The following is a 25,143-nucleotide window of genomic DNA, read 5'->3' as shown; positions in this document are numbered from 1 at the left end:
AGTCATACTCTGATTGGCACATGATGTCCAATAAACGTAATTGTGTCCTTCCCAGCTTTTATTCACAAAAATCTAAATACTCCTTTTTATTCTTCTGTGTTGATTATTAACACTTTTCTCGATGCTTAATTTACCTTTCGTCTTAAAACATGCATCTCTTTCTGGACACCATTTTTAAAAATTCTATAATCAACAGTTTGATCATGCAGACGTTTCACATGACCAAACAGGTGCAATTAAATGCATCTGGGGTGCTGCTGTAAAGTTAGTCTGGTTCCCTGACTAATTTCACTAATTCTAAGATGAAACCCGGATCCAAATAAAACACGGATGAACCAATTATCCGGATTTTGTGGTAACGATCATTTTTCCGTAGTTTTTGCTAGTATCCCATAAGTCTGTATTTTAAGGGTAATTTTCGTAAGATGGCAAAATCATAAGAGTTGGCAGGTCTGGTATTATGAACATAATAATAATTTTTCACTAGTATTAGGGGATGACACTACACTGCAAACCCTACTTCAAAATTACATTGATCATGTGACCTTTAACCTTTCAGCCATTACTTTTAGGGTATGTTCACTGACCCATTTTAACATTAGATGCAAAGCCAATTAATGCATCTTTAATGTCACCACTTTACCATTGTCCCTGTGACCTTTAACCTTTTACAATTTCACTCTTTACTTCTGAGGAATGTTCAATGACCTTTTGTCAAATCAAATGCAAAAGCAATATGCATATTTTAGTCTCATGAGCTTTATTTTATTATTTACAACTTAAAAATTTCAGTTTGGCTAGTTCAATATTATTAAAAATATCCATGACATCATTTTATGGGATCACATTCAAAGCATGAACACAAGCAAATTTGGGATACCTGAAAAATGTATAGTAAAAGTCATTAGCATATAAAAGTAATGCGATTTTGATACAACAGTAACGAATGGCAAAACTGACATGAAAGAAATCCTTGCACTAAAATTGCTTGTGTACCAATCAAATGGCTACGTATATAGTTACACAGCTTAATAATAACCTCATTAAAATCTCAAAATGTATATAACCAAATTTAAACAAGACTTTATCCAGATAATAGGAGCCAACATAAATATCATTAGTTAGGAAGACAAACTATATCTGCAATTTCATACAGGATAATGAATGCTAAAACAGTATATAGATTTTCCTAACACTGCATATCAGCCTACATGCAGAATATCCGCAAGTGTATGATACTTGAGGCAGGGACAAGAAGAAAAGAAAGAGAAGGATTCAGTTGATAAAATTAAATAAAACAGAACAGTTTTCAATTATTTAGTGGACTGTCAGGTATTATGACAAAATAGACTATTTTCCTTGCTATTTTTAGGCTAGGCAATGTACAAAGAAAAGGAAGAATGTTCAGTATAGAGATAATGTAATTCAGTTTGATCTAATTGTTTCTAAGCGTAGGGATCATGATATCATTCCAGAGACTTGTCACTCTTTCTAAATATGAAAATTAAATTCAATGTTGTGGGCATTGCACCTTAATGGAATGCAGTATACCGTATTTGCCAGCCTATAAGATGATGCAGAGTATAAGTGAGCAAATTTGGCAAATTTTCCATCCTTCATCCATACATAAATCAATGCTGAGTATAAGACAAGGCCAGAGCAATACCTCGGATTGTGTTTTTCACTTCGTTCCACACAGCATCGCAAATTTTGTCCCATCTGTAACTAGTAACCTTTCCAGTCAAGACCATTAAATGTAGCTAAAAGTACTTAATTTCCTTCACATGAAGCATTGTAAATGTATTATCCACTTTAAGCTACATATAACGATGCTGACCCATAAATTTATTGAGTTACAGATATGATAAAACTCGGGATGCTGTGTGGAATTAAATTATAATAACTTCGGTTTCATAAATATTAAAAGTATCACTTTACCAGCAATAGGGAATTTGCATCATGAATGCTAAAATGCTTTTGGGGGGGGGGGGTGTGGTGGTGGTGGAGAAAAGATAAGAGAAAGATGGATGTATATGTATTCCATCACATTTTTCTTCTTGCACCTTGTGATCCAAATAAAGAGAGAGAAAGTTCAGCTCTTCATGAGATTTTTGTTTTTTTACCTTAAGACAGAAAGCATAATAAATGAAACAGTGTGTGTGATGTGATTTTGATTTTTGACGTAGCTTTAACAATTTTTCAGTCATGTCGCTACGATGTTTGCAATGTGCCAGTTTATAATGATGTCTAGCGCTGGGGCATCATGCCGCAGACATGTAGCATGATGTCCCACCCAGTCACATTATCCTGACACCAGGCTGACCAGTCCTAACACTAACTTCTTAATGCTGACTGCCAAGCAAGGCAGCTGTTAGTACCATTTTTGTAAGTCTCTGGTATGACTCGGCCGGGGATTGAACCCACGACCTACTGCATCTGAGGCGGACGCTCTAACCACTAGGCCACCGGAGTGGTTAATAAATGAAACAGTAAAGGCAAACTAAGAAAATACATACCATACTCCTTCAGGTTTTAAATATTCACATTAGTTATATTCATAGTCTCCATTAGGTTAAATAACAAGAATGACCATTTTGCATGCTAATTTTCTTTGCAAGTATAACGACCTCTCCATTCCCAACAAATAAGATTTTGTTTAAAGTGCATGTATTCTTCCTGAACCTAGGCAGCAATTGTTTTTAATCTTTGCTCATGCAAGATGTACTTTCAACTGCTGTCGGTTCCATTGCCAAGTTCAAAAATGTCACTGGCTGAGAAATTGACACTAGTAACCACCTGGCATTTCCTTTTATTATGTGGTACAGTATCCATAATACCCATGGGTAGCCTCATTTCCCTATTGGTAGCCTCACTAGTCTGATCTGGTCTGCCGAATCTTGAACTCAAACAGGTGTTTACTTGGAATGACTGTGGCATACGTTTTATTTGATCATTAAGTGCAAGAAGAAAATTGTGAGAGAATATGTCTTTGTCATGGTTATTCATCTTCTAACTTGTTCTAACTCACATTTATGAAATCAAATTTAAACAACATATATGAAAAGCAACATACATTATGGTGCATGCTGCTTTTGCGCAATTACATCTATGCTAATTTTTAATACTGACAATCATGTAATTGCTTAATACTCAACGTGGGATCATATATTTTTTCATACACGATCTCTTCCCCAAAATGAAATGTTTTACATATTATTTTTTGTACTCTTGGTGAATTATTTTCCATACGAAAAATACAATAAACCAATTCGGATGACATAATCCATATATAAGTCAATTCGGAGTATAAGACAAAGCAAAGATTTTCTGATAATAAAGTATTGTCTTATAGGACGGCGAATATGGTAATTTGTATGATTGTCATTGCAAGAAATAAAAGAGATGTTTATGTAATATGCTTTCATTACCTGAAAATAATCTTAATCCAAATTCATATATATTTGTTAGAAGAATATTTGTTGTTTTAGGCATTTTTTTAAATGGCAATTTTCCCAATTACACATTCCTGATTCATACATATTACTGTAGAAATTGTCTTGAAAGACCACCTCTTCTGCCATAAAATAAATGTCTCTCAATACAGGTGGTCTCTTGTAACAGGTCATAACACTATATAATCAAAACATCTGTGCATGGAGATCCTGGTCTCCCAAAACTGGTGGTTTCTCAAGACATGCTACACATTATAACAAAGGATTAAAAATGTGCAAAAGCAAATTTTTCTAGTATATTACGTTTTGCAGAGAATACTTGCAGGATCACATTAACACTGAGAATATATGACTGCTGCCTAACAAATCCAGCCTTACAAGAAGATATCATGTAAATGGCCGTAGCTCTTGCCCATTACCTCCCCTTGCCACTATTTATTGTCACTAGAGTTTAAAGGAGACCAGAAACCAATGGAAATATAGAATAATAATAACAGTACTATAGCAGAAAACCTTATTCTGAAGTATCATCTGCGACCGTAATGGCAATATTTAAATATTGGCCTATCTTCTAAGAGCTGAATTTCCGTGACCTCGTATGCAAAATTTCCACGCCTATTCGGTTACTTTCGGGATGTGATGTCATAGTAGCGACTCCAGCAGCCCAACTGGGAGTTGCCAGAGTAAAAGACAATATCGTTTTGTGTTGCTTACGGGTGTAATAGAACATTAATGAAAGCCTGTTGACATTTAAAAAAATCTTTTCCTAAAGATAAAGGCATAATGGGTACATTATTACAAACGAGTCGATTTCAAAGCAACACCATACAGCACTATGTGCTCGTTACATTTCTCAAAGGAATGTTACGAGAGGATCATGAAAAAATAGCAGCTCAAAGATACATAAATGCTAGGTCTAGACTAAAAGTTGGCACTGTTCCAGACATACCTTTGGACATTTTAAATCCTGGGAAAAGTGTTAAATGTGTGAGTTACGAAAATAGGCAGAAGGATGAGTAAGTGACCACAAAATGCAACAATCAATCCACATATCTTTTATCTAAAAACAGCAGTGCTAAAAACAAATCTGATAGCCCGACACCCTGGGTCCCTTCTGGTTTTAGTTCCAGCCCATCCTGTATTCAAAGTGAGGTGCCCGTCAGGCTTGTCAAAACAAAAATTGTTTGCCTTAGGAAACTTTGATTGCACTGGTGAAATGAGTAAATGTATTTTCAAGATGTTGACATACATGCCTTAACACGGCACAATCTAAATCAAATCACCACTGTCCTAGGCGAAATTTAGATTTGATTTTAATCAAATGGAAGCTTTGCTAAAAATAAGATTCTAAACTTGTCGTGTTTCGAGAAAACAATTTTCAGTAATCTTATAAAAATACAAAAATTTATTTAAAAAATGCATTACATACATGTAGTATGCATAAACGGTAATCTGTAATAATTGGAACTGACATAAAACTATTCCTTGGGCAGCTTAAAAAGCAGCGATTAAAAAAAAAAGAGGTCAACGTTTCACATTAACTGTCTGACAATACAATGGGGGGGGGACTATTGACCCCCCCCCCGCCCCAATGTGCGACCGCCCATTTGACGTGCCTTTTCTCCCTGTGATACGCCTTATTATTCCCCCATGACAAGCCCCTTTTGCATATTCTGGTCAGTTCTGGCTAAATTGCAAAATAGCTAAAGTTTTGATTTAAGTACGCAAACGATAAAGCCGGTGTGACTAATGAATATAATCCTTATCCTTGCATTGATCTTGTGAGAAGGACTGCCTTTCGGACATACTTCAATGAAACCATGTTCGACAGTGTGTGTATGCGTAAGCACCAGCAATTGATTACCAAATAAACGATGCCTATTTTGTTGTTACTTACGATGCCATGGACCTCATTTTAACAGTTCAAATCTGCAGTCACAAGTTACCGTACTTGTGGCAACTGTTTTACTCACGTTTTATGCACCACCTTATTTCCTAAGGTTTAAGTCTTAATGCATGTAACACTGTTTGCTGAATAAAATATTTATTCAGAATTAGGTCTTTAGGGCCACATATGCTGCATGCTATCTTTTGTTTTATTCCTTGTAATTTAATCATGATAATTAAACTTTTCATATACAGTAGAGGAATGTCAGGTGTTAACTGGCCGAGTTTCTTTGGCGGAAATGGAGATGTGATTTTGTTTGCAGAGAAAATTTCAAAGTGATCATTCATTTAAGTTAATAGGTGACAATTTTATTCTTTAAAATTATTTTAATACTATAGTACTGTTGTAGTTGTTTAAAAAATCTGAAATTTACTTGAATAAGGTTTAATCTTCACATTCTATTTACTGAAGAAGAAAAAAAGAAGAAAAAAACTTGTATGATATTAATTATTTCGCCCTGTGCCGGTTTAGACGTGTGTGCATGTGATTTGAATTTTTAACGTAGCTTTAACAATTTTTCAGTCATATCGCTACAATGTCTGCAGTGTGGCAGTTTAGACTGTGGATTGCACACGTTATGTTTAAAAATGGTTTGGGGTTGGGGTTTTCTTCTGACAAATGAAAATTGACAGACATAATGTAATAATCGGGACTTCACTGCGCAAAATTGAGAGATATTATGAGATCGGGAGGTAGATGAGGAAATACCCCCAAAATGGGGAGGTTTTTCTCCTGGCTTGAGAGTTGACAGGTATGAACTGTCCGGGCTTGTGGAATTTCATTCAGGACTTAAGTTTATTTAAGTCACCAGCCCGGGGCCTGTGCCTAACAAATTTCTTTTAGCACTTACCAGTATAGTATATAAACTATCATATCAGACTGCAGATTCAACTTTTGAATGTGCAACCCAAATGTGGTCTCCTGTCTGCCTCGCTCGCCAATGTTTATGTTTGTATTCAAGGACTGGCTAGTATAGCGTCATGGTACCACGTGATCTGTCGTCTCATCAAAACTCGGAAAAACTTGGCAATTTACGGAATCGTGGTATCTTTCACGCAATATAATCACTACCTGCTTATGATATTTAATTTATAAACATTGCAGTCGAATTAAAATCTGTAGAGAATTATATAAGTAAAAGGAAAATTTTGATTTCTAGTCTCCTTTAAGCTGAATGAATGCAAATGAGGATGCTCACATAGCGGTGGCTGGCTGAAAGGGTTTTTCAAGTAATATGATGAGTAATTATTCTCAGAGAAACATAATTTACTAGAAATCTTTGCTTTCTCCTTTGAATAGTTTCCCAGATCAAACTGAAATTAGGAAAATAGATAACAGGAGGATTGAATGCTGAGCATCCTACCTTTATCTCTTGACTCCTTCGAGGCAAGAAAGATTGGATTCCCCATGTGAATGATAACCAGCTTGCATACTCAAAGCAATACAGTTTATGGTCAGATGATGAGTGACTAATATACCTGGTTATGATGATTGCTACTGCCAAATTGCACTGGCAAATCTTGCAAAGCCTGTGCTGGTTTAACTGGGTCTTGTGGTCATCTGGAACACAGCCAGGTGACCCACAGATTCAGGTTTTGTGTCTGCGAAGCTAGATCCTGAGATAAAAGCCCAAGAAAGTTGACTGTGTGCCAACCGACAGCTTCTATGACCTCTTGGTAAAAAATATTGCACTAGAAATGTATGGCTTGTGCAGACTGCTATGATTTAATAATTGGAAATCCTCCCACTTTCCCACCTTCATGTGGAGAGGGAGTCATTTGTGGTTACCATGACTTACTTGTCTGTGTGCGTGAAGGTGAGAACAGGATTTTGCATGACCTTTGCTCTTGAATCTATTTAATAGACAATAGGGAGTGTACAGTAACTTACTGACTGCCTACAAATGGTAATCAGTTCTTTGCTACAGACCCGAATGTGTTGTTGATATTGTTATGGGGCTTAACAACATTTTTCAGCACAAGATAGGCCAGTATAACTAATGGAGTAAGAACCAGTGAAGAACTACAGACCCAAGGAAGCTGCTTGCAAGCTTTCTCATTTCTCCACATTAGACAAGCACAAGACACGAACCAGCACTGACAAAGAGATGGTAGTGATTTGTAATGTTGAACACTTTAGACCACTCCCCGCTTCAGTAATGTGATGAAGATGCCCTAACCATCCGACCTGAACGATAGTTCGGGTCAAGTGAAAGGGCATGTAATTCACTCAGCTGCATGCTGAAACAAAAGCTATTTTGTGGGTCCAGAACTGTTGAGGTGGGTAATTTGGGCTCCACCTTGACACAAAAAAGTCCCCCCCCCTTCCCCAAAACCATGTGCACACATCTACTGAAAACTTGGTGGATGAAGTTATCATTCTGTCTGAATCATCTGACCCTTTCTGGAAAGTCAGCCTGGACATTAAGTCTTACACGAATGTGCTTTACATGCATGTCGGTCAGCACCAATGTAGAAACTGCCAAACCAGCAAGCTCAGCTCAGTCAATATGGTTTCCCTGTTTGAGGTAAGTATCCACTACAGAGTTGTCCAACACAATCAAGACTGATTTTCCGCAGAGTTGGTCCTCCAGAATTGAAAGGCATTTATGATAGCCTTCATTTCAAGGATGATAACATGAAGAGGCAGTTCCCCAAGACCCACTTGAAACGATCCAGCAAAATACTGGTAAATATAATTTCCCTTTAGGGATTCTCCAGTGTATTTCCTCTCAAGAGGGGCCCCGAATGGCCGAGTGGTCTAAAGCGCTCTCCGTTACGGATCACTGCCATCTCACCTCTGTCTGCATGGGTTCGAGTCTCAGATTCAGCCAATGTGGGTATGTGAGAAATCTTGCCAGTAGCTTCTCGTGGGTCGGTGGTTCTTTCCAGGGTTTTCACGGGTTCTTCCTCCACCATTAATACTGGCCATCATGTATAGCCTATCTTGTGCTGAAAAATGGCATTAAACCCTACAACAACAACAACAACAACAACAACAAATTTCCTCTCAAGAGACAACAGTGATCACACCACTGACAGGAATGCTCATATCTTTTCATGATACCAACGTTTTGGTTGAGTGGAATGGAAAACTAGCACAACTAAACCATCTAAGTCATTTGTAATAAGTGCATATAAAGAAAGCACAGCAGGAACAAATCAACTGATGCAACAGAACTTGTTGTTGTTGTTGTTGGGTTTAACACCAATTTTCAGCACACGATACATGGCGGCCAGTATTAATGGTGGAGGAAGAACCCGGTGAAAACCCTTGAAAGAACAACCAACTCGCGAGAAGCTACTGGCAAGCTTTCTGACATACCCACACTGGCTGAATTTGAGACTCGAACTGACGCAGACAGAGGTGAGATGGCAGTGATCCATAGCGGACAGCGCTTTAGACCACTCGGCCACTCGATGCCCCAACTGATGCAATGAATAACACAGGAAGTTACATGAACTCTCTCAAATTCATATCCTCCTGGAAATGGACTTTACTAGTCTGACGATCCATCTGATGCGGACATGAGGGTGATGATTAAGAATGAAAATGGTTATAAACTCCATACCCAGGTGGACATAATAATGGTACGGGTGAAGGTCAGACTTTCCCCCCAATTCATAAGCAAGCTAAGATGATACAAAAGGGATCTGAGATCATTTCTGTCATTGAGAAGAATAGAACTTACCAAATGTTTTTGGAAGATATTATCCAGGTACACCAGTGTTGTTTTAGAGAAAGTCGACTAGAGGAGGGTGACAATGCAGTCCTCAATTTCGGTAAAGACCCAAGGGCTGGTGTTTAGACCAAACTGGAGAACTTGCAATTGGTAAACTTTGTTACAGTAAGCAATGCGAAGAAATTTTTACTATGGTGAATAGGGACATGAAAGTATGCATCGGTTAAATCAAGATAGCATCTTTGACTCTTCAGTTGTATAAATCTCGCTGTCTACATCTTGAACCTCTGCAGCAGAATGAACTGACTGAGGTGTCTCATGTCTGTGATCAGCTTCAATCTGCCAATGGCCTTTCTGATAAAGAACAACCATGAAATGAACCCTGGAGATTGTGGTTTTCATGCAATTTCATTTGAAGATAAGCAACCATGTGTCCTACTGAAGAATATCATCCTTCCAACCTGATGGCACTTGTATTAGAAGAGGAGCAAAAAAACATAGTGGGTTGGATAAGCATAATTTAATGACCCTCTAAAATAACTTGGAACATCCATTTGTTGTTGCAGGATGATCCAGTGTGATTGAAACTACAAGAGTCTGGTCCGCCACCACCACCAAAAGGGTAAACTGTCTTTGGAAGGTGGGGGGTGGCAAGACATTGGCACCGTGTAAGACAGGAAGCTTAGGAGTGGAGAAGCTAGGTTTCTTACCTCTCCTGTATGGGTGCCTCCAAGATTGGTTTGGTTGTTGTCTCCTAGCATAAGGCTGAGACCTGAATGGCACTTGTAAGATCCCTTTTCCTTGGTTCACCTATTGTCTCTCTGTTGTGGCAGGGACAACTTGCTTTTAAATGAAGTTGCAGGTGGGGCAGAGTTGGAAGATTAGTTCTTGAGCTGCCTGCCTTCAAATTTCTTCAATTTTGCCCCAAAACAGTCTTCCTTAAAACCAGGAGATGCAGTTTCTGTGACACAGAACACTATCATGACTCTGTATCAAGTAAAGACTGGAACAGACAGTCATTGCATTTGTCACTGAATGACAACCTGACCTGTTAACTACCTCAGTGATTCAGGTTGTAATGTGTCCCACAAAGCTTGCAGAGCATTATATATTCACATGGACATGGATACTTAAAACAGTGCTGGCCTTGCAATGGTTTTCTCCTCCTCTAATTACCTTTGGTTAGCATCTAAAACACTGCAAATCAAATGACTTCGGACCATAATGCACTCATGCTGCAAGGGGAAGATGTATATTCTGTAAAGCAAAAGCATGACTCATGCATGTCTTTCCTAGCTTTAAACATTTGTATTTGTTGCATTCAGTTGATATGTTTCACTAAAATGACAAAAAGTATCAAAGAAGATAAATTAACACCACAGCATGTAATTAATTTGCTAAAGAATACCCATTATTAACAGAAGGAGCAATCAAATGGAAGTGTGCATGAAAGTTCGAATAACAATATGCAATAATGATTTCATTTAGCATCAAGCAGTCTTAAAACAAGGCCAAGTCTGAGAAAGTGACCAGCTTCCAAAACATTTTTGTTTTAAAAATTCAAAGTAAACAATAACATATACCACCTGTTTGGGATTAAATCCATCTAACCTCAGCCTTAGGCAACAGCTGCATTCCCAAGAGTGGCCATGTAACTTCTAATCACATAAATGTTTGGTTTCACTGCCTTTAATATTCATTGAAAAATGTGTAAGGGCTGTTCCATTTAAACATACATGGTACACAGGGAAGGCAGTTTTTTAAATATATATGCCATGCTATTTTGACTTCACAAAGTTCATATTAAAACTATACAAAATTTTAAATTGCATCTATGGGTGAGTACCCCGCTTTAAAAGTACCTTCTCTGGGCCCCATGTATTTTTTTAATGGAACAGCCCTAATTCAATTAGCTTTAATACCATTCATTTTAGCCATTTATGAATCCAAATTTTTTTTTAAAACAAATAATTTAATAATATTTTAGTCTTCACTGACAAAGTCAAATAAAAAATATACGGAGTCATGCTAACACAATGGTTTGTATTAGTCTAAATCATACAAGTCCTGAGATACCTGCATTACACAAAATAAATCCCAAATAAAATCCTCTATGTAAAGTTAGAATTCACGAACATTTGTCTTGGTTTGGCAGGAAATGTCTCATACGATGTTGTTGTGCAGAAACAAAGCTTAAAATCTAGCAACACCTGAGAGTGGCATGGGGCAAGAAATGAACAAGAGTTATTGACCTTTATCAACTTGTAGATAAGATAAATTTCATCTTCTTAATATGGGGGCCCCGAGTGGCCGAGTGGTCTAAAGCGCTCACCGTTACGGATCACTGCCATCTCACTTCTGCGTCGGTTCGAGTCTCAGATTCGGCTAGTGTGGTTATGTGAGGAAGCTTGCCAGTAGCTTCTCGTGGGTCGTTGGTTCTTTCCAGGGGTTTTCTGGGTTCTTCCTCCACCATTAATACTGGTCGCCATGTATAGCCTATCTTGCGCTGAAAAATGGTGTTAAACCCTACAACAACAAAAAATCTTTTTAATATGGCTGGCATTGAGAGGTAGCATTCATATATTCCTAATGATCATGTGAAAGTATTCAAAGGAAAATTACAAATTTTACTCTTAACTTTCACACATGTATGTCTTATTTTAATTTTGTATGAGCTACCTGCTCAACTTGTGATTTTATCCCTTGAATGTCAGTTTCCATGGTAACCACTTTTCCTCTATTCTCCATGGTGTTCTCCTTGACATCCTGCATCTCCTGCCTCTGTTGAGTCTGTGCAGTTTCAACAGAACTTAAACTGATTTTAACTTTCTCAAGGTCATCAGTGAATTCTTGCTGAACATCATGTAAAGAATCCATGCTTCCTTTGACAAACGACACAAGACTACGCAGTGCTCTCACTTCTGTCTCTCGGAAGTTGATATCGATATCTTCTCTTTTTGCCTTAATAACAAATATGTTAACAAAAATGAAACATAAATTTGAAAAACAAAATCAATGAAATTTTATTATAACGGATGTACATATCTTGTCTCTATGCAATTATATGACACTGAAGAGACAACATTAATTTTTTCATTAGCAACCTAATTCATTACTTTTCAATGTATTGATTATGGAAATATCGTTAGCATCATTTGTAACTGTTGCTCAACTTTCCTAATTCTTTATAATATCTATTTGTCCCATCCTATACCAACAATGCATCACTTTTGCTGGGTGGAAAGGGCAATAAGTCTAAGGGTTTATATGCCTTGGAAGTACATCAGTAAAGACTAGAAATGAGTTCATAGCATTTCAACAGACAATGTGCTGCATTCGTATTTTTTAATGCATATTGTTACTAAAATCACTTAACTGTGAAAAGTCAACTTCATACCAATAATGCACTCATAAAGATGCATCCACAAAACTGTTTGAATTGGATCGAAAAATTTACCCACAGCAATTAGAAAGAGACAATATTTTAGTTCTCATAAAAACACATACACTGACCTTCTAACTGAGGAGAACATGTTAGCAAAATAAACTGTGCAGAAAAAATGAAGTTCCCAAACACATGACCATTTATTTCTATACCTAAATTAACAGCTCAAAAATTCTTCCTCCAATAATCACATATGAAGAAAGCACAAACATGAAAAAGAATTTTAGAATATATACAAAATTAAATTAAAAAAAATCAATCATGAACCAATAATTTATATCATATTTCTTTCTAAAACTAAAATTTTATAGAGTGTAAAAATCACCTTCTGCAATTCTGTCAGAACATCTCCATGTATACTTAGATGAGACAGAAGCTGAACCATTTGGTCAATGCAATTGTTCTTCTTGAAGTCCGGAACTCTCAGGTCACCAGAGTGCATTAGTTCATTCCGAATGTCTATCAGCTGAAAGGGAAACGCAGAATTAACAGGCTTATGTCACAGTATCTTTTGTTACTTAAAGCAGTTCCAAAAATAAAGGCAGCAAGTAGTGGTAGTTGCCAAGTAATATTGGTAATTCAAACTGTAAAGTGTTGAATTTCAAACTGTACTGAGCCTTAAGGTTGAATGCATTAAGCATTAAAATTTTATCACATTTAAGCCAGAAGTGTTTGTGAACGGTCACTTCAACATTTCTTCTTCCCTCCCCCATGTCAGTGTTAAAACTTAAAAGGCTAGAATTTATGACTGAGGTTCGACCAGAGCATTGCTACGTTGTCCTGAGAAAGTAAACAGTTGAGCTACCAACCATAACTGTTTGATAGGAACCATTGTCAAATTATCATTTTCAAAGGGATATTGATAGGCCTGTACTTCACAGATTCTATGCTGTCTGAGACCTGACAAAAGAAATTGTTATCTTGGGAAAAATTAAGGAACCACTGCTTATGATTGGCCAGTGTAAATTGAAGCGTACAAAAATTCTTTAGCTTTAAAATTCCTGACAGGAGTAGTTCGGCTCTGAGAAAGCCTGAAAGAATAGTGCTTTCCTCGTTAAACAAGATAAGTGGACCAGGTGGCTGTCTTGTAAGGAAAGACAGGATTTAGTGCTAGGACGCACAATTTCTAAAAAGAGAACAGCATTAAGGTGAGCTTTAATTTTCCTCGTAATTAGTTTTTTGATTGTTTGTTTTATGCAAATGTGTTTGATATGACTAGGATTCATATTATGTATAGTTTATTAAATTTCACAGAAATCTGTTGTTGCGAGAGTTGTTATGCAATTTATCTCTTTAATCTTACAGTTACTACTTCATTGATAATACTGACAATTGCATGCTATCCAAGTTTTCATATGTGTAGGATTTCATAGGGTTACATGAAATAATTTTCTTGGTCTGTTATGACGCTTTTGATTATCATGAGTTAACGATAATCGCACATTTATATCTGATTTTGTAATGATTAAATAATCTTGTAAGTTAGGGATTGCTGTGAGCTAGAATTTTGTGAATTTTATGCAATAGTAATTGAGCAAGTGATAGCATAGGTAAAGAGATATGGTAATGTTCGATATACCGCTAACATGGTAATTATGGCCTGTGGAATTTGATGTATGTGTAGAAAGTGATACATACAGAGATTTAGGGGTCATTTTGTCCTTTAAGGAACAGCATTTTATGGAGAGATTGCACAGTCCGAAGACAGTGATGAATTCAGAATAAAAGACTAGGAAGTCCAGGAAGGGGGTGAAGCGTAGAGAATAGGAAGGCTCAAGGAAACAGGAAGACGATACATGGTCAAGGGAGGAAGGTGATGCAATTAGTCATGGACATTGCGCTCTTTCCGCCACTCATTAATATAATGAAATAAATCCAAATTTGACAATATTAAATTCTGTTGACATAACTTTGAGTGAACTGAAATTGCCGCTATTAATGTTTTGATTAATTTTGTTATTTTTATTGTCTAATGGGGCTTGTATTGCATTATTTCTTCCCAATATTTATGCTCTGTCCTCTATTGAAATTCTATCCTTCCACTCCCACCAGGCTGTAATAGTGTCTTCATGATAAAATAAACCTTCAATACCTAAAGTCTGATAGATGAAACCTGCTGACAATGGAACTGGGTCATTTTACCAAATATCAATTTTGTTTGCATTTCTTTCGCATTCCATTTGCATTTCAATCTCAGCAACATTTCATCTATTTCATCATTTTTCTGTTACGATTTCAGGAATGCATTCACATTTTGCATTTATTACTTCCATTTATAGTTTCTGAAGTTCAATATACAGTTCTGGGAGTCAAAGGATATTAACTAAGGCTCTGTATCATCTCTGATTAGAATGACACAAAATATAAACCAACTACAAGTGTAAAAGCATTGTTTGTACAGTATGTGACAACAAATTGTATTTCATTTCTTATTTTGTCTTGTTGACATATATATATATATATATATATATATATATATATATATATATATATATATAAATTATAAACATACAACCACTGATGTCAATGGCATTTGCCTTTATCTGCTTAAACAAGAAAAGTGTTATGGCTTGTAAGTGGTGTAAAGTTTGTCAGTGTAAAGATGTGATTATCTGTCAACAGCAGCTTAAAAATAATCACAAATCCAATCAAGAAATCCACGCAACATTTTGGTTCTGTTTTCACATGATTCTTGATTCTGAATTTTGCATTCTTGAAAATGCATTCATCATATAATTTATATTCACTCTGCATTTCACTTCAAATGCTTCTATTTGCATGCTACTGGCGTTCATTCCATATTGAATTTCCAGTTCACTGATAAAACTACCAATTCTGGGTCTGAATGACCCTGCGCTTCATATCACTAAAAAGGTACAAAAAGTAGGGTATAGAATACATGCACTGTCTATATAATGCTGAATATGTATTATGTACACCATCTTAGAAAAATAGAAACCAACGGGAGGAATCTCCTTTCACTTTTATTTCCACTACTAAAACCATATGTAGAGTGCAACCAGATGAGAAAAAATCTGTATTATGTACACCATCTAAGAACTTCAATGACAAAATCCAAAAGGAGGAACCTAATTTCATTTTTACTTTCAATGTATAATCAACATATAAGGAGCCACAAACATTATTGTGTCATAAAAAGATAACTGTTTAACAATGATACCAAATTTTGGATACAAGTACTCCAAGTGGCAGAACCTACTCAGTGTCCAGTATTGGAAAATGCAAATTCTAATTCCACTACCTCTAGCCAGCATGGTTCCCATGCTTTTTTCATGGAAAAATTTCCAGTTCTTTTCCATGATGCAATTCACTTTTTCAAGGTTCACATATGACCATTACTGAATGGAATTAATGAACATTTTAGCTTAGAAAACAAGCATTTTTCAAATCAAAAGATGTTTTTATTTCAAGACACTCTCATAACATCTGAATCAGACATATGACCATTTGAAAATTCATATATATATATTTGCACGCTCAATCACTTGAATTTACAGAATAAAAATGTTATATTTTGCTTAGCTAAACTGCAGTATACTAGTATGCGGAAACAATAATAGAATGAATAACCAAAATAAGTAATTGTAAATCAAAACAGCAATGTCTCAAGTAGAATATCTTTTAACTAACACAGCATTTTATAATTACATAAAAAATATATAAGGCTTTGGTACATGCACGTCTTGAAATGTATATTCATGATATGCAAGGTAAACATTTCCTATCACAGTAACAAAAAACAACAAAGGTAAATTATTAAAATCTTACCTTATGAAGAACAAACATTTCAGCACTAAGTTAATCTATGCCAATAAAGCCCCAAACATGTTTCAAATGACCTAAACTTCTCAAGATCATTTTGTCAAAAATCCATCATTTAAAAAGATGAAATTACAAAACCGTTCATTTAAATTTAGACAAAAAGACCTTCAAAACTGTATTAAAAAAGGATTGAATTTTATGCAAAATCCACTTGCATCTGCTTGTAACTACGACCCAAACCTGTACTGATCCTCACTGGACTCATATAATTTCCTAATAATTACCTAACATAACATAAAAGAGATGACACTTCTCCCATTTCTCATGTAACCTATTTAAGAAATGACACAGATATTTCAAGCTACCTGCTGTCACATAGCATAATTATTTAGCACCAATGTTTAACACCAATATTCAGCTCAGATATTCAACATTTTAGACTATATCAAATTTGACTTATTGTTCTATCTATATGGAATGGAAACCCATTTTCCAACGTTACTGCTGGACTTGGCCGTGATTGCTAAAATTCACCACAAAGACAGTGAGTGGCCACGGTTACTATTGACAATGTTTAGCACTCTATTCCCTCTACAAACTACCAAATAATAAGCTTTTTCACAATAGATTTGTGATAACTTTTTATATCAAAATGGTGACAATAAGCTTCATAATTTTCTTTCTTAAACTCTCCAATATCATGTGTCGTTATTATGGATTTTAACTGTAAATGTATATCTATTCACTTGCCGTGATTGTTAAGAAAGAACATAAATTCTGCAAGACAAAATGTTATATATGACTTAATAGTTCAGAGATGGTACTTTAACTTACATCAGAGATAATATTTGTATTTGGTATCTTCCGAGTAAACCAAACACAATATTTTAAAAGTGACAGAATTGCAGGTGCATCAAAATCCTGTGGGAGGCTCTTTGTTTTCTCTTGGCCTTTGGGCATATATACTTTTGCCACCTCATATGCATCTGTTGGCCACCTGGTGATATCAGCGTTCTTCCAATTAATGTTTCGATTTTGTGGGTCAGTATGGTTTGCTAAAATCTCAGAAAGCCATCGGTCACATATCTTATTTTGGCATTTCATTGTCCATGATCCTCTGATATATTTTATATCTTGCCATGTACACATGTTGCACTGGTTCTGAACTGAAGGTCCAAGAATGGCAGACACTGTGTGATGGACGTCGGCATGGAGATTATTAACCTCTGTATCGATGTAATCATGGAGACCTTCTTTGAACAGGATTAAAGCCAGGTTACATTTGATCCAATTTTTGTACTCATTATCATCAAACCTGGATGGTGTACTCATGGCTGTCAATGTTCTGAAAAGAATAGTAAGAAAACTTTTACATACTTTTTGCAAGGATGCCTTTAAAATGCTCTTTGCTATACATATTTTTTTGTGGAACATACATTTATATCCTTTCTCTTATAAGTAAACATATATAGCAAACAAGTTTTGATAACTGGCATGATTGGACACAACTGTAGATAAATCCTGATATTGAAGACAGTACTACTAATATGGAGAATGCCCACTGATGACTGCTACTAAATGATGAGGAGTGGAAACTGAATGTAAACAATACCTCATTAAAATATGGTCAACATACTGTGAAAGAAACATGCATGGTGAAATGTAACCTAAATAATGATTAAGAAATACCTTTAAACCTGATAAATCACCTGAAAGTCAAACTCCGACTCATAAGGAAATCACAATGTCAATATTCTGAATAGTCGCATTTTCTCACATCTATATTTCCATTCATTGTCATTCAAGTACTATTGGAAGCATAACATATTATATTGCATGCTGATAAAGAACATGGTATAGAACAGGATTCACATAGAATCAATCAACATACCCAAATTTCATTTACATGCAAAAGCAATACTTACTGTACACATATCACTTTCTTGATAAATATTTTGAGATAATCTGAAGAAAATCACACCCACATTCATTTGATTTTATGTCTGAATCTCCCAATTAATATACAAGACTCCTAAAAGGATTTACATGTAATTAGATTTGGATGATTAGGTTCATGGTGTTGTAAATGCGACCTGGCAGGGTGCTGGATTATTAAATAATAAAGTATTCAATGCATGGTTTGACTTTGTTTTATTGCACAGCAAAACAAGTCATTTGGTGGCAAAGGAATAAAATAGAGCAACAGGAACACAAACACACCACTGTAGCTGAAATGGGTTATCTAATGGTAGGATTCAAACCCGCATACTTTCAGTGCAAAGTCTGACATGCTAACCACTGACCCATTATGACTTCTACCTCCATCAGTCACCTCCTATGTCATGAAAGCACAAGCATCAGTTTTATTGTACATGAAGATTCCAGCGCCTTAGGTTGTTGCAGAATAGAAACTGAGTGGGTTTTGGATTAAATGAATAACACAAACACAACGTGTGAAAGATGGAAATTTATGAAATGAATTAATAAAGAAAAATATATGGTGTACAAAATACAATGATTCTCTCAAGCTCTCAACACACAATTGATCCAATCACTCTACACAAACATTCACACATTGAAAATAAACCAAAAATATGAAGTCAATATGAAATACAGATTCAAGAAACCGCATGGACTGCAGATACGTTTCAAATAATATTTTGCACTGTAAGAGATTCACATAATCTCCTGGAATACAACTAAGATTCAAAATAATTTCATGAACATGAAAATGTATCCAACTGAAACAACAATTGGAACAAACGTATGCTTCTTGACCCTTGTACAGTCGTACGATTCATAAACTGATGAGCCACACAGTTTCACCTATTCCTTGGATTGGCCCACACTTTTATCGGCCGCTCGCATCTTTCATGGATCCACCACATGTACAATCATACATATACACACGTACAGACAGCATACAGCACCCTTGAATTAGCTACGTCTACATTCGTGGCTCCACCACACAGTGGCATCGCTAGAGGGGTATGGACCACACCGGGCGACGCCATCTCAGAGGGGTGACATCAAAATGAAAAATTGCAAATTTTACAGATCACACACTGCTTGGTCTAGTCGGATTTCATAAGCGGATAACCGATCATAGTTAAATACATGACTAGCAGGCACAGCAGTGGCGTTCACAGTTGCTAGGGGGATGCAGGGGGTGCGGACTGCACCGGGTGACACCATTAGAGGGGGTGACACCAAAACGACATTACTAAGGATTCTGTATGGTCTGTTACGGAAGGAGGAATATAGGGGTAACACCATGAGCTACCGCACTGGGTGACACCAACCCGAGTGACGCCACTGCCACATGTACAGACATATGTACATACATACATACATACATACATACGTATCGACAGCACGCAGCCCTAAATACTCTGGAAACTCCAGACAGCTCTAAACAGCTACAGTCAGCCCTATGGCTGGAAAACACAATGGAGAATGTACACTCCTTGATGAGATCCAAAACGACCAGTGTGTCTGTTAGAAATTGATCATCCTTAAATCCATTGGAGAGTGAGTAATAGTTATGCTTTTAATGTGCCTCGTCGCAAGTAATTTCCAACGAGATACATGTTAGTACAGTCGCTTACCTGGAAAAACACTTATTCACCCTAGATAACGTTGTACACATGTACAATGAAAAATAGTCAAATAGTTCTAAGGCAAAACCAAGTTGTTTTTTTGCCTAATTCTGTGACATATGTGATTACCAAGATTGACACAGAAAATAATTATTGACTTTAATAAGATTATTAACATTGATGAATAATTCTATTTGTTATATACTTTAGTACAAAATATAGAAAATTACTAGTAAAATATTTTTCCATTCCTATATTTTCACATCAGAAAAAATTATGTTTGTATTTTCATCATGTGAAATTATAAGTCTTCTTCCATTGTTGCAATTCAGCTTTTGGATTACTATTTTGTTACAAGAGTTACTCATTTTGCTTATGGTTACAACTCAATGGTCTGAAAATAAAAAATAGAGTGAGAAGCAATAAGCTTTTGTAAAATTCAACAAATAATTTATGTCCCTAGAATACAAAGTGAAAATGTAAAAAATAACTTATGGTATTGTGAATTGAATCCCAAATAATCTCAGAATTATTAATACAAGTCCTAAAGATTAAAATTACGAATGAATTTTGGTGGTATCCCAAAATAAACGTTGATGTGCCTGTGGTGGCTTGTGTCATAGTGATGGGTCAGCAGTCTTCTGCTGAATCACAATAATAGAATCCATGAATATATCCTAATCTGTATTTCACATTAAATCCAAGTCTCTATGTCCAAGAATGTTATTTGTTATTAGTTTGTATTTCTGGAGAAGAATAACTTGAATTAAATGATTTGAATAAATAAAGTCCAGCCCAAATGAACTTCAGGACAAAACAATAATACAACTGATTCTGCTCAGATCTTACAACACGAATAAATAATTTTTTTCCAGTAACAAGATTTATATTCCTTTACATGACTTTGATCACAATTAGCAGTTTCTAAATAAAACTTTTACCTAATGGAAAATTTAATTCTAGAAGGTTCCTAATGTTTACAATATAAAATCTAAGTTATAATTAGAAGGCCTGTTACTAAAATTATAATAAAGAACATGGTAAATATTTACAATGTCATTGACTTACACCAAGATAAATATGTTTACTTCTGTTAATAATGATCCTAATATTAAATCCATACTCATACAAAAAAATATTAGCTTATGTATTAGTTGTTTACAGAATATAAAAAAATCAATGATTCAGGTCAGGTAGAAAATGAACCAGATTTTGGATAAGTCAAGTACAAAATAGAACTTTACATAACCCATAACTGATCATGAAATAAAAGAAAAACTGACAAACACTGCAAATTAAATATACATAATATTATTGTAACTCACTGTGGCTTATATGCAGCACATATTTTTGGAATAAGAACTAGAATTGAGATACACGAATTCAAATGGGGTGATATTTATATCAGACAAGAGCTTTCAGGTAAAGAATATCTCATTTATACACAATGCCAGACAAAAACTCAACCTGGGACAAGTCCCTGAAATGTACGAAAGGTGAAACTCAGGGCGTATTCTATTGCAGATAGTTTGGCTCAATGTCCAGTGGCACTGTATAAACGTTTTAAATCCAAGTGACTCAAGGAGATGCAGCAGTTGGACATTCCATTTCTCCTGACCGTTGAACACACTGGCACCATGCTGTAACCAGACAAGGTACAAAATGATGCCAATGGGAATCAACATTGCATATTCAATAATGAAAGTAATGAAAAACCATCTTCATCCTACAGGAAAGAAATTTATGCCATACAGGTATAATTGTGTGTAACCCAAACTGTCCGCATAAATCTTGAACTACATATTTTTCTTCTAGATCGAATTACTTCAAAAATATATTAAACAGTTTAAACAAGTAATTGGGTTAGTGTTTACTGTATTGGAAGACATCTCAATATTTTTTACTGTGTAACAATAAAAATAATATTAAACAAACACAAAATAAATAGTGAATTAAAGAGGACTACTTGATTATCATATTTTATATACTTTTAAATCTAACTTTCTGTACAACTTAAACTATTGTGGGTGGCCAATTGAGAAAAAATGCATTGCAACCATAATCAGGATTCGAACTTGCATCTTTAGATTGGAAAATCTGATGTTTTTATTACTTGTGTTTATTTTTCTAAGAATTTATTTAAAATATTTAGTTACAGTAATGGAGAAGAAATGCAGTAATGGTCATATCAGCCCCTCACCCGAAAATCAATATCATCACGGGTGAAGGGCTGATTTATTGGCCTAAATGATGTCTAGCACTGGGGCATAAGCATGTAGCATGAAGTCCCATCCAGTCACATTATCTTGACACCAGGCCAACCAGTCCTAACACTAACTTCTTAATGCTGAGCGCTTAGCAAGCAGCTGTTAGTACCATCTTTTTTAAGTCTTTGGTATGACTCAGCCGGTGTCAGAACCCACGACCTCCCACATCCGAGGCAGATGCTCTAAACACTAGGCCACCGGAGCGGTCGATTGTGTTAGTTAATGAAATTATATATATGAAACAAACACAAAGAAAAATCATAAAAAGCAATATGTTTGTCAAAAGGAGAGAGAGAGTTGTTAAATCTTGTAATTGTTTTCATTAAAACATGTTTTAAATCTATAGTACATTGGTTATGTGTTTGCATGTGTCAAAATATCAACAGACACTTTGCCATTTATTATCAAATATCATTATTAAATATCATCATCATCATTCTGATTGGTTTTAAACCTGCAGTGTATCCCCCAGGGGTGTAAAATTGAGGGTACAAAAAAACCCTAGGTGTCAAAACTGGGGGTCAAATAAAAAATGTGGGGGTCAAAAATGTACTGACAAATTTTCATATGACTCGTACTTTTTCAGCTTGAAATAGGATACTGCAACTTGCACAACATTCTCTCTCTTTCTCTAGTCATACAAATATACCAACATGCACAATTAACAAACAAATGCATTGTCCATTCAAAGAATAATTTTATTAGTTCATTTTTCTTTTAAAGTCATACTTTTAACAGTCTCCTCAACAATATTATAGCCCAACACATTACATATAAGCCAATACAAAAAGCCAAATAAATCTTTTTAACCAGATGGGAGTTAATTTAATGCCTTTCATCAAATGTGTACTATCATAGGTTTCATTGTACTTCGTCCTAGAACACATTTATCAAAATATCAAGGAGGATACTGATTCATCTTCTTTCTAATAAGTTACACTTGAACTTTAAGATCTTTCTTTTATTGCAGTAAAAGTTAAAAACCAACAAAATCTGCAATGACCCGCTGACTTTTTAATCCAAATAATGCATCTGTCTCTGCAAGTTTACTGATTTCTATATTGTGAAATAATGTCTTAGGTTATAATGTGTTCTCCAGATATCTTATGGCGAACGAGGGTATATTTTTATAAATTCTAAAATCCTGTCACGAAAGGATTATTCACTTTTGCAGTCTTTGCAATCACGCGATTAGAAGTCACACCGGTAATCATAATGAATATTCCAGTCAAGGGAATAATTTTCTCCATTTTTCATTAAAGTTAGATCGACAGTTACTCTTTTGTGCTCTGCTTCTTTCACTTTCTTCTCTAATGCTTTTTAGTGCATGATGTTTTAATCTAGCGATCACTTTCTAGTGCAACAAGCCTTGATGTTAAATATCTAGAACAGCTTGCTGAGCTCGATGGAAATCGCAAGAAGCTCGCGAGATTAGAGGAAGCTACTCCATCATAACATTGCCTATGCTAGTCTGGTTCGTTATTTTATATGTTCCCTGCGTTGCACTTTGCTATACGAATAGAGGAGTGCAAGGCAGGGAACAAACAAAGCGGAGAACAAGTCAATGCCTATACGCGAAGTATATACGATGCCATCCATCGTCCAATGCATTGGGTATTAAATAAATCATGATCACATTATGAAAATCCTTTGCGTCAAAAAAACGCACAGTAACAAAATGTGTGCGTCAATTTTCTCCAGCGTGCGTCCCTGACGCACAAATGTGCGTAAAGGGAAACACTGAAACCTGGCCCTCTGAAGGAAGAGTTATACAGCATACCATGTTCCATTTCATAGAATATCACCAAGTGCTCAAATAAACAACAAAGACAACATACAGTGTATCCCCCAAGGGTGTAAAATTGAGGGTAAAAAAAGAAACCTTGGTGTCAGAACTGGGGGTCAAATAAAAAATGTGAGGGTCAAAAATATGACAAATTTTCATCTGATCAGTACTTTTTCAGCTTGACAAAGTATACTGCAACTTGCCCAATATACTCTCTCTCTCTAAAAATACAAATAAACCAACATGCACAATTAATAAACAAATGCACTATCCAATCAAAGAATAATTTTATTTAGTTTAAAGTCATACTTTTAATAGTCTCCTTATAATCTATTTGTAGCAGTATTATAGACCAACACATTACATATAAGCCAATACAAAAAGCCAACTAAACCTTTTAAACCAAATGGCAGTTAATTTACTGCCTGTCATAAAATGTGTACTATCATCGGTTTCATTTTACTTTGTCCTAGAACACATTTATCCAAGAATCAAAGAAGCTAATGATTCATCTTCTTTTTAATAAGTTATACCTGAACTTTTAGATCTTTCTTTTATTGCAGCAAAGTTAAAAACCAACAAAATCTGCAATGACCCTTGGCTTTGTAATACAAATAATGCTTTTGTCTCTGCAAGTTTACTGATTTCTTTGTTGTGAAAGAATGTCTTGAGTGATAATGTGTTTTTCAGATATCTTGTTTTGAACAAGGACAGATTTTTTAAAATTGTTACACCCTGTCATGAAAGGATTATTCACTTTTGGAGTCGTCGCAATCACGCGATCAGAATTCACACTGGTAATCTCAATGGATGTGCAGTATTCCAGTCAAGGGAATTATTTTCTCCATTTTTCACTAAAGTTAATCCACTTTTACTCTTTTGTGTTTTGCTTCTTTCACTTTCTTGGCTAATGATTCTTAGTGCACGCCGTTTTAATCTGGAGATCACTTTCTATTGCACTGAGGTTAAACATCTGGATGACATCTTGCTGAGCTCGATCGAAATTGCGAGAAAGCTCACGAGATTAGGCGAAGCTACTCCATCATAACATTGCCTATGCTAGTCTGGTTCCACTTTTCGTATGCTCCAAGCGCTGCACTCTGCTGTATGAATAGTGGAGTGCAACCACAGGGAGCATAAGAAGCAGAGAATAAGACTGTGCCTATGCTCAAAGTAAAATA

The 25,143-nt window shown here is 35.6% G+C and overlaps 1 protein-coding gene across 1 annotated transcript in view; it reads right to left on the bottom strand.

The window, feature by feature from the left end:
* LOC149782093 (uncharacterized) overlaps positions 1-25,143 on the bottom strand; it is a 42,630-nt gene that overhangs the window by 11,956 nt on the left and 5,531 nt on the right. The window contains exons 2-5 of the mRNA XM_089935062.1: positions 17,141-17,655; positions 13,333-13,427; positions 12,853-12,993; positions 11,762-12,043 (exon numbers count right to left, since the gene is read on the bottom strand). Of these exons, the coding sequence (XP_089791188.1) occupies positions 11,762-12,043; positions 12,853-12,993; positions 13,333-13,427; positions 17,141-17,655 (1,033 nt within the window). The remainder of the gene's footprint in view (positions 1-11,761; positions 12,044-12,852; positions 12,994-13,332; positions 13,428-17,140; positions 17,656-25,143) is intronic.

This window comes from Sinohyriopsis cumingii, chromosome 15 (assembly GCF_028554795.1).
Source record: "Sinohyriopsis cumingii isolate HCF-2022 chromosome 15, ASM2855479v2, whole genome shotgun sequence".
NCBI lineage: Eukaryota > Metazoa > Mollusca > Bivalvia > Unionida > Unionidae > Sinohyriopsis > Sinohyriopsis cumingii.
The sequence above is the reverse complement of the archived record's forward strand: the minus strand, read 5'-3'. Positions and strand labels throughout refer to the sequence as shown.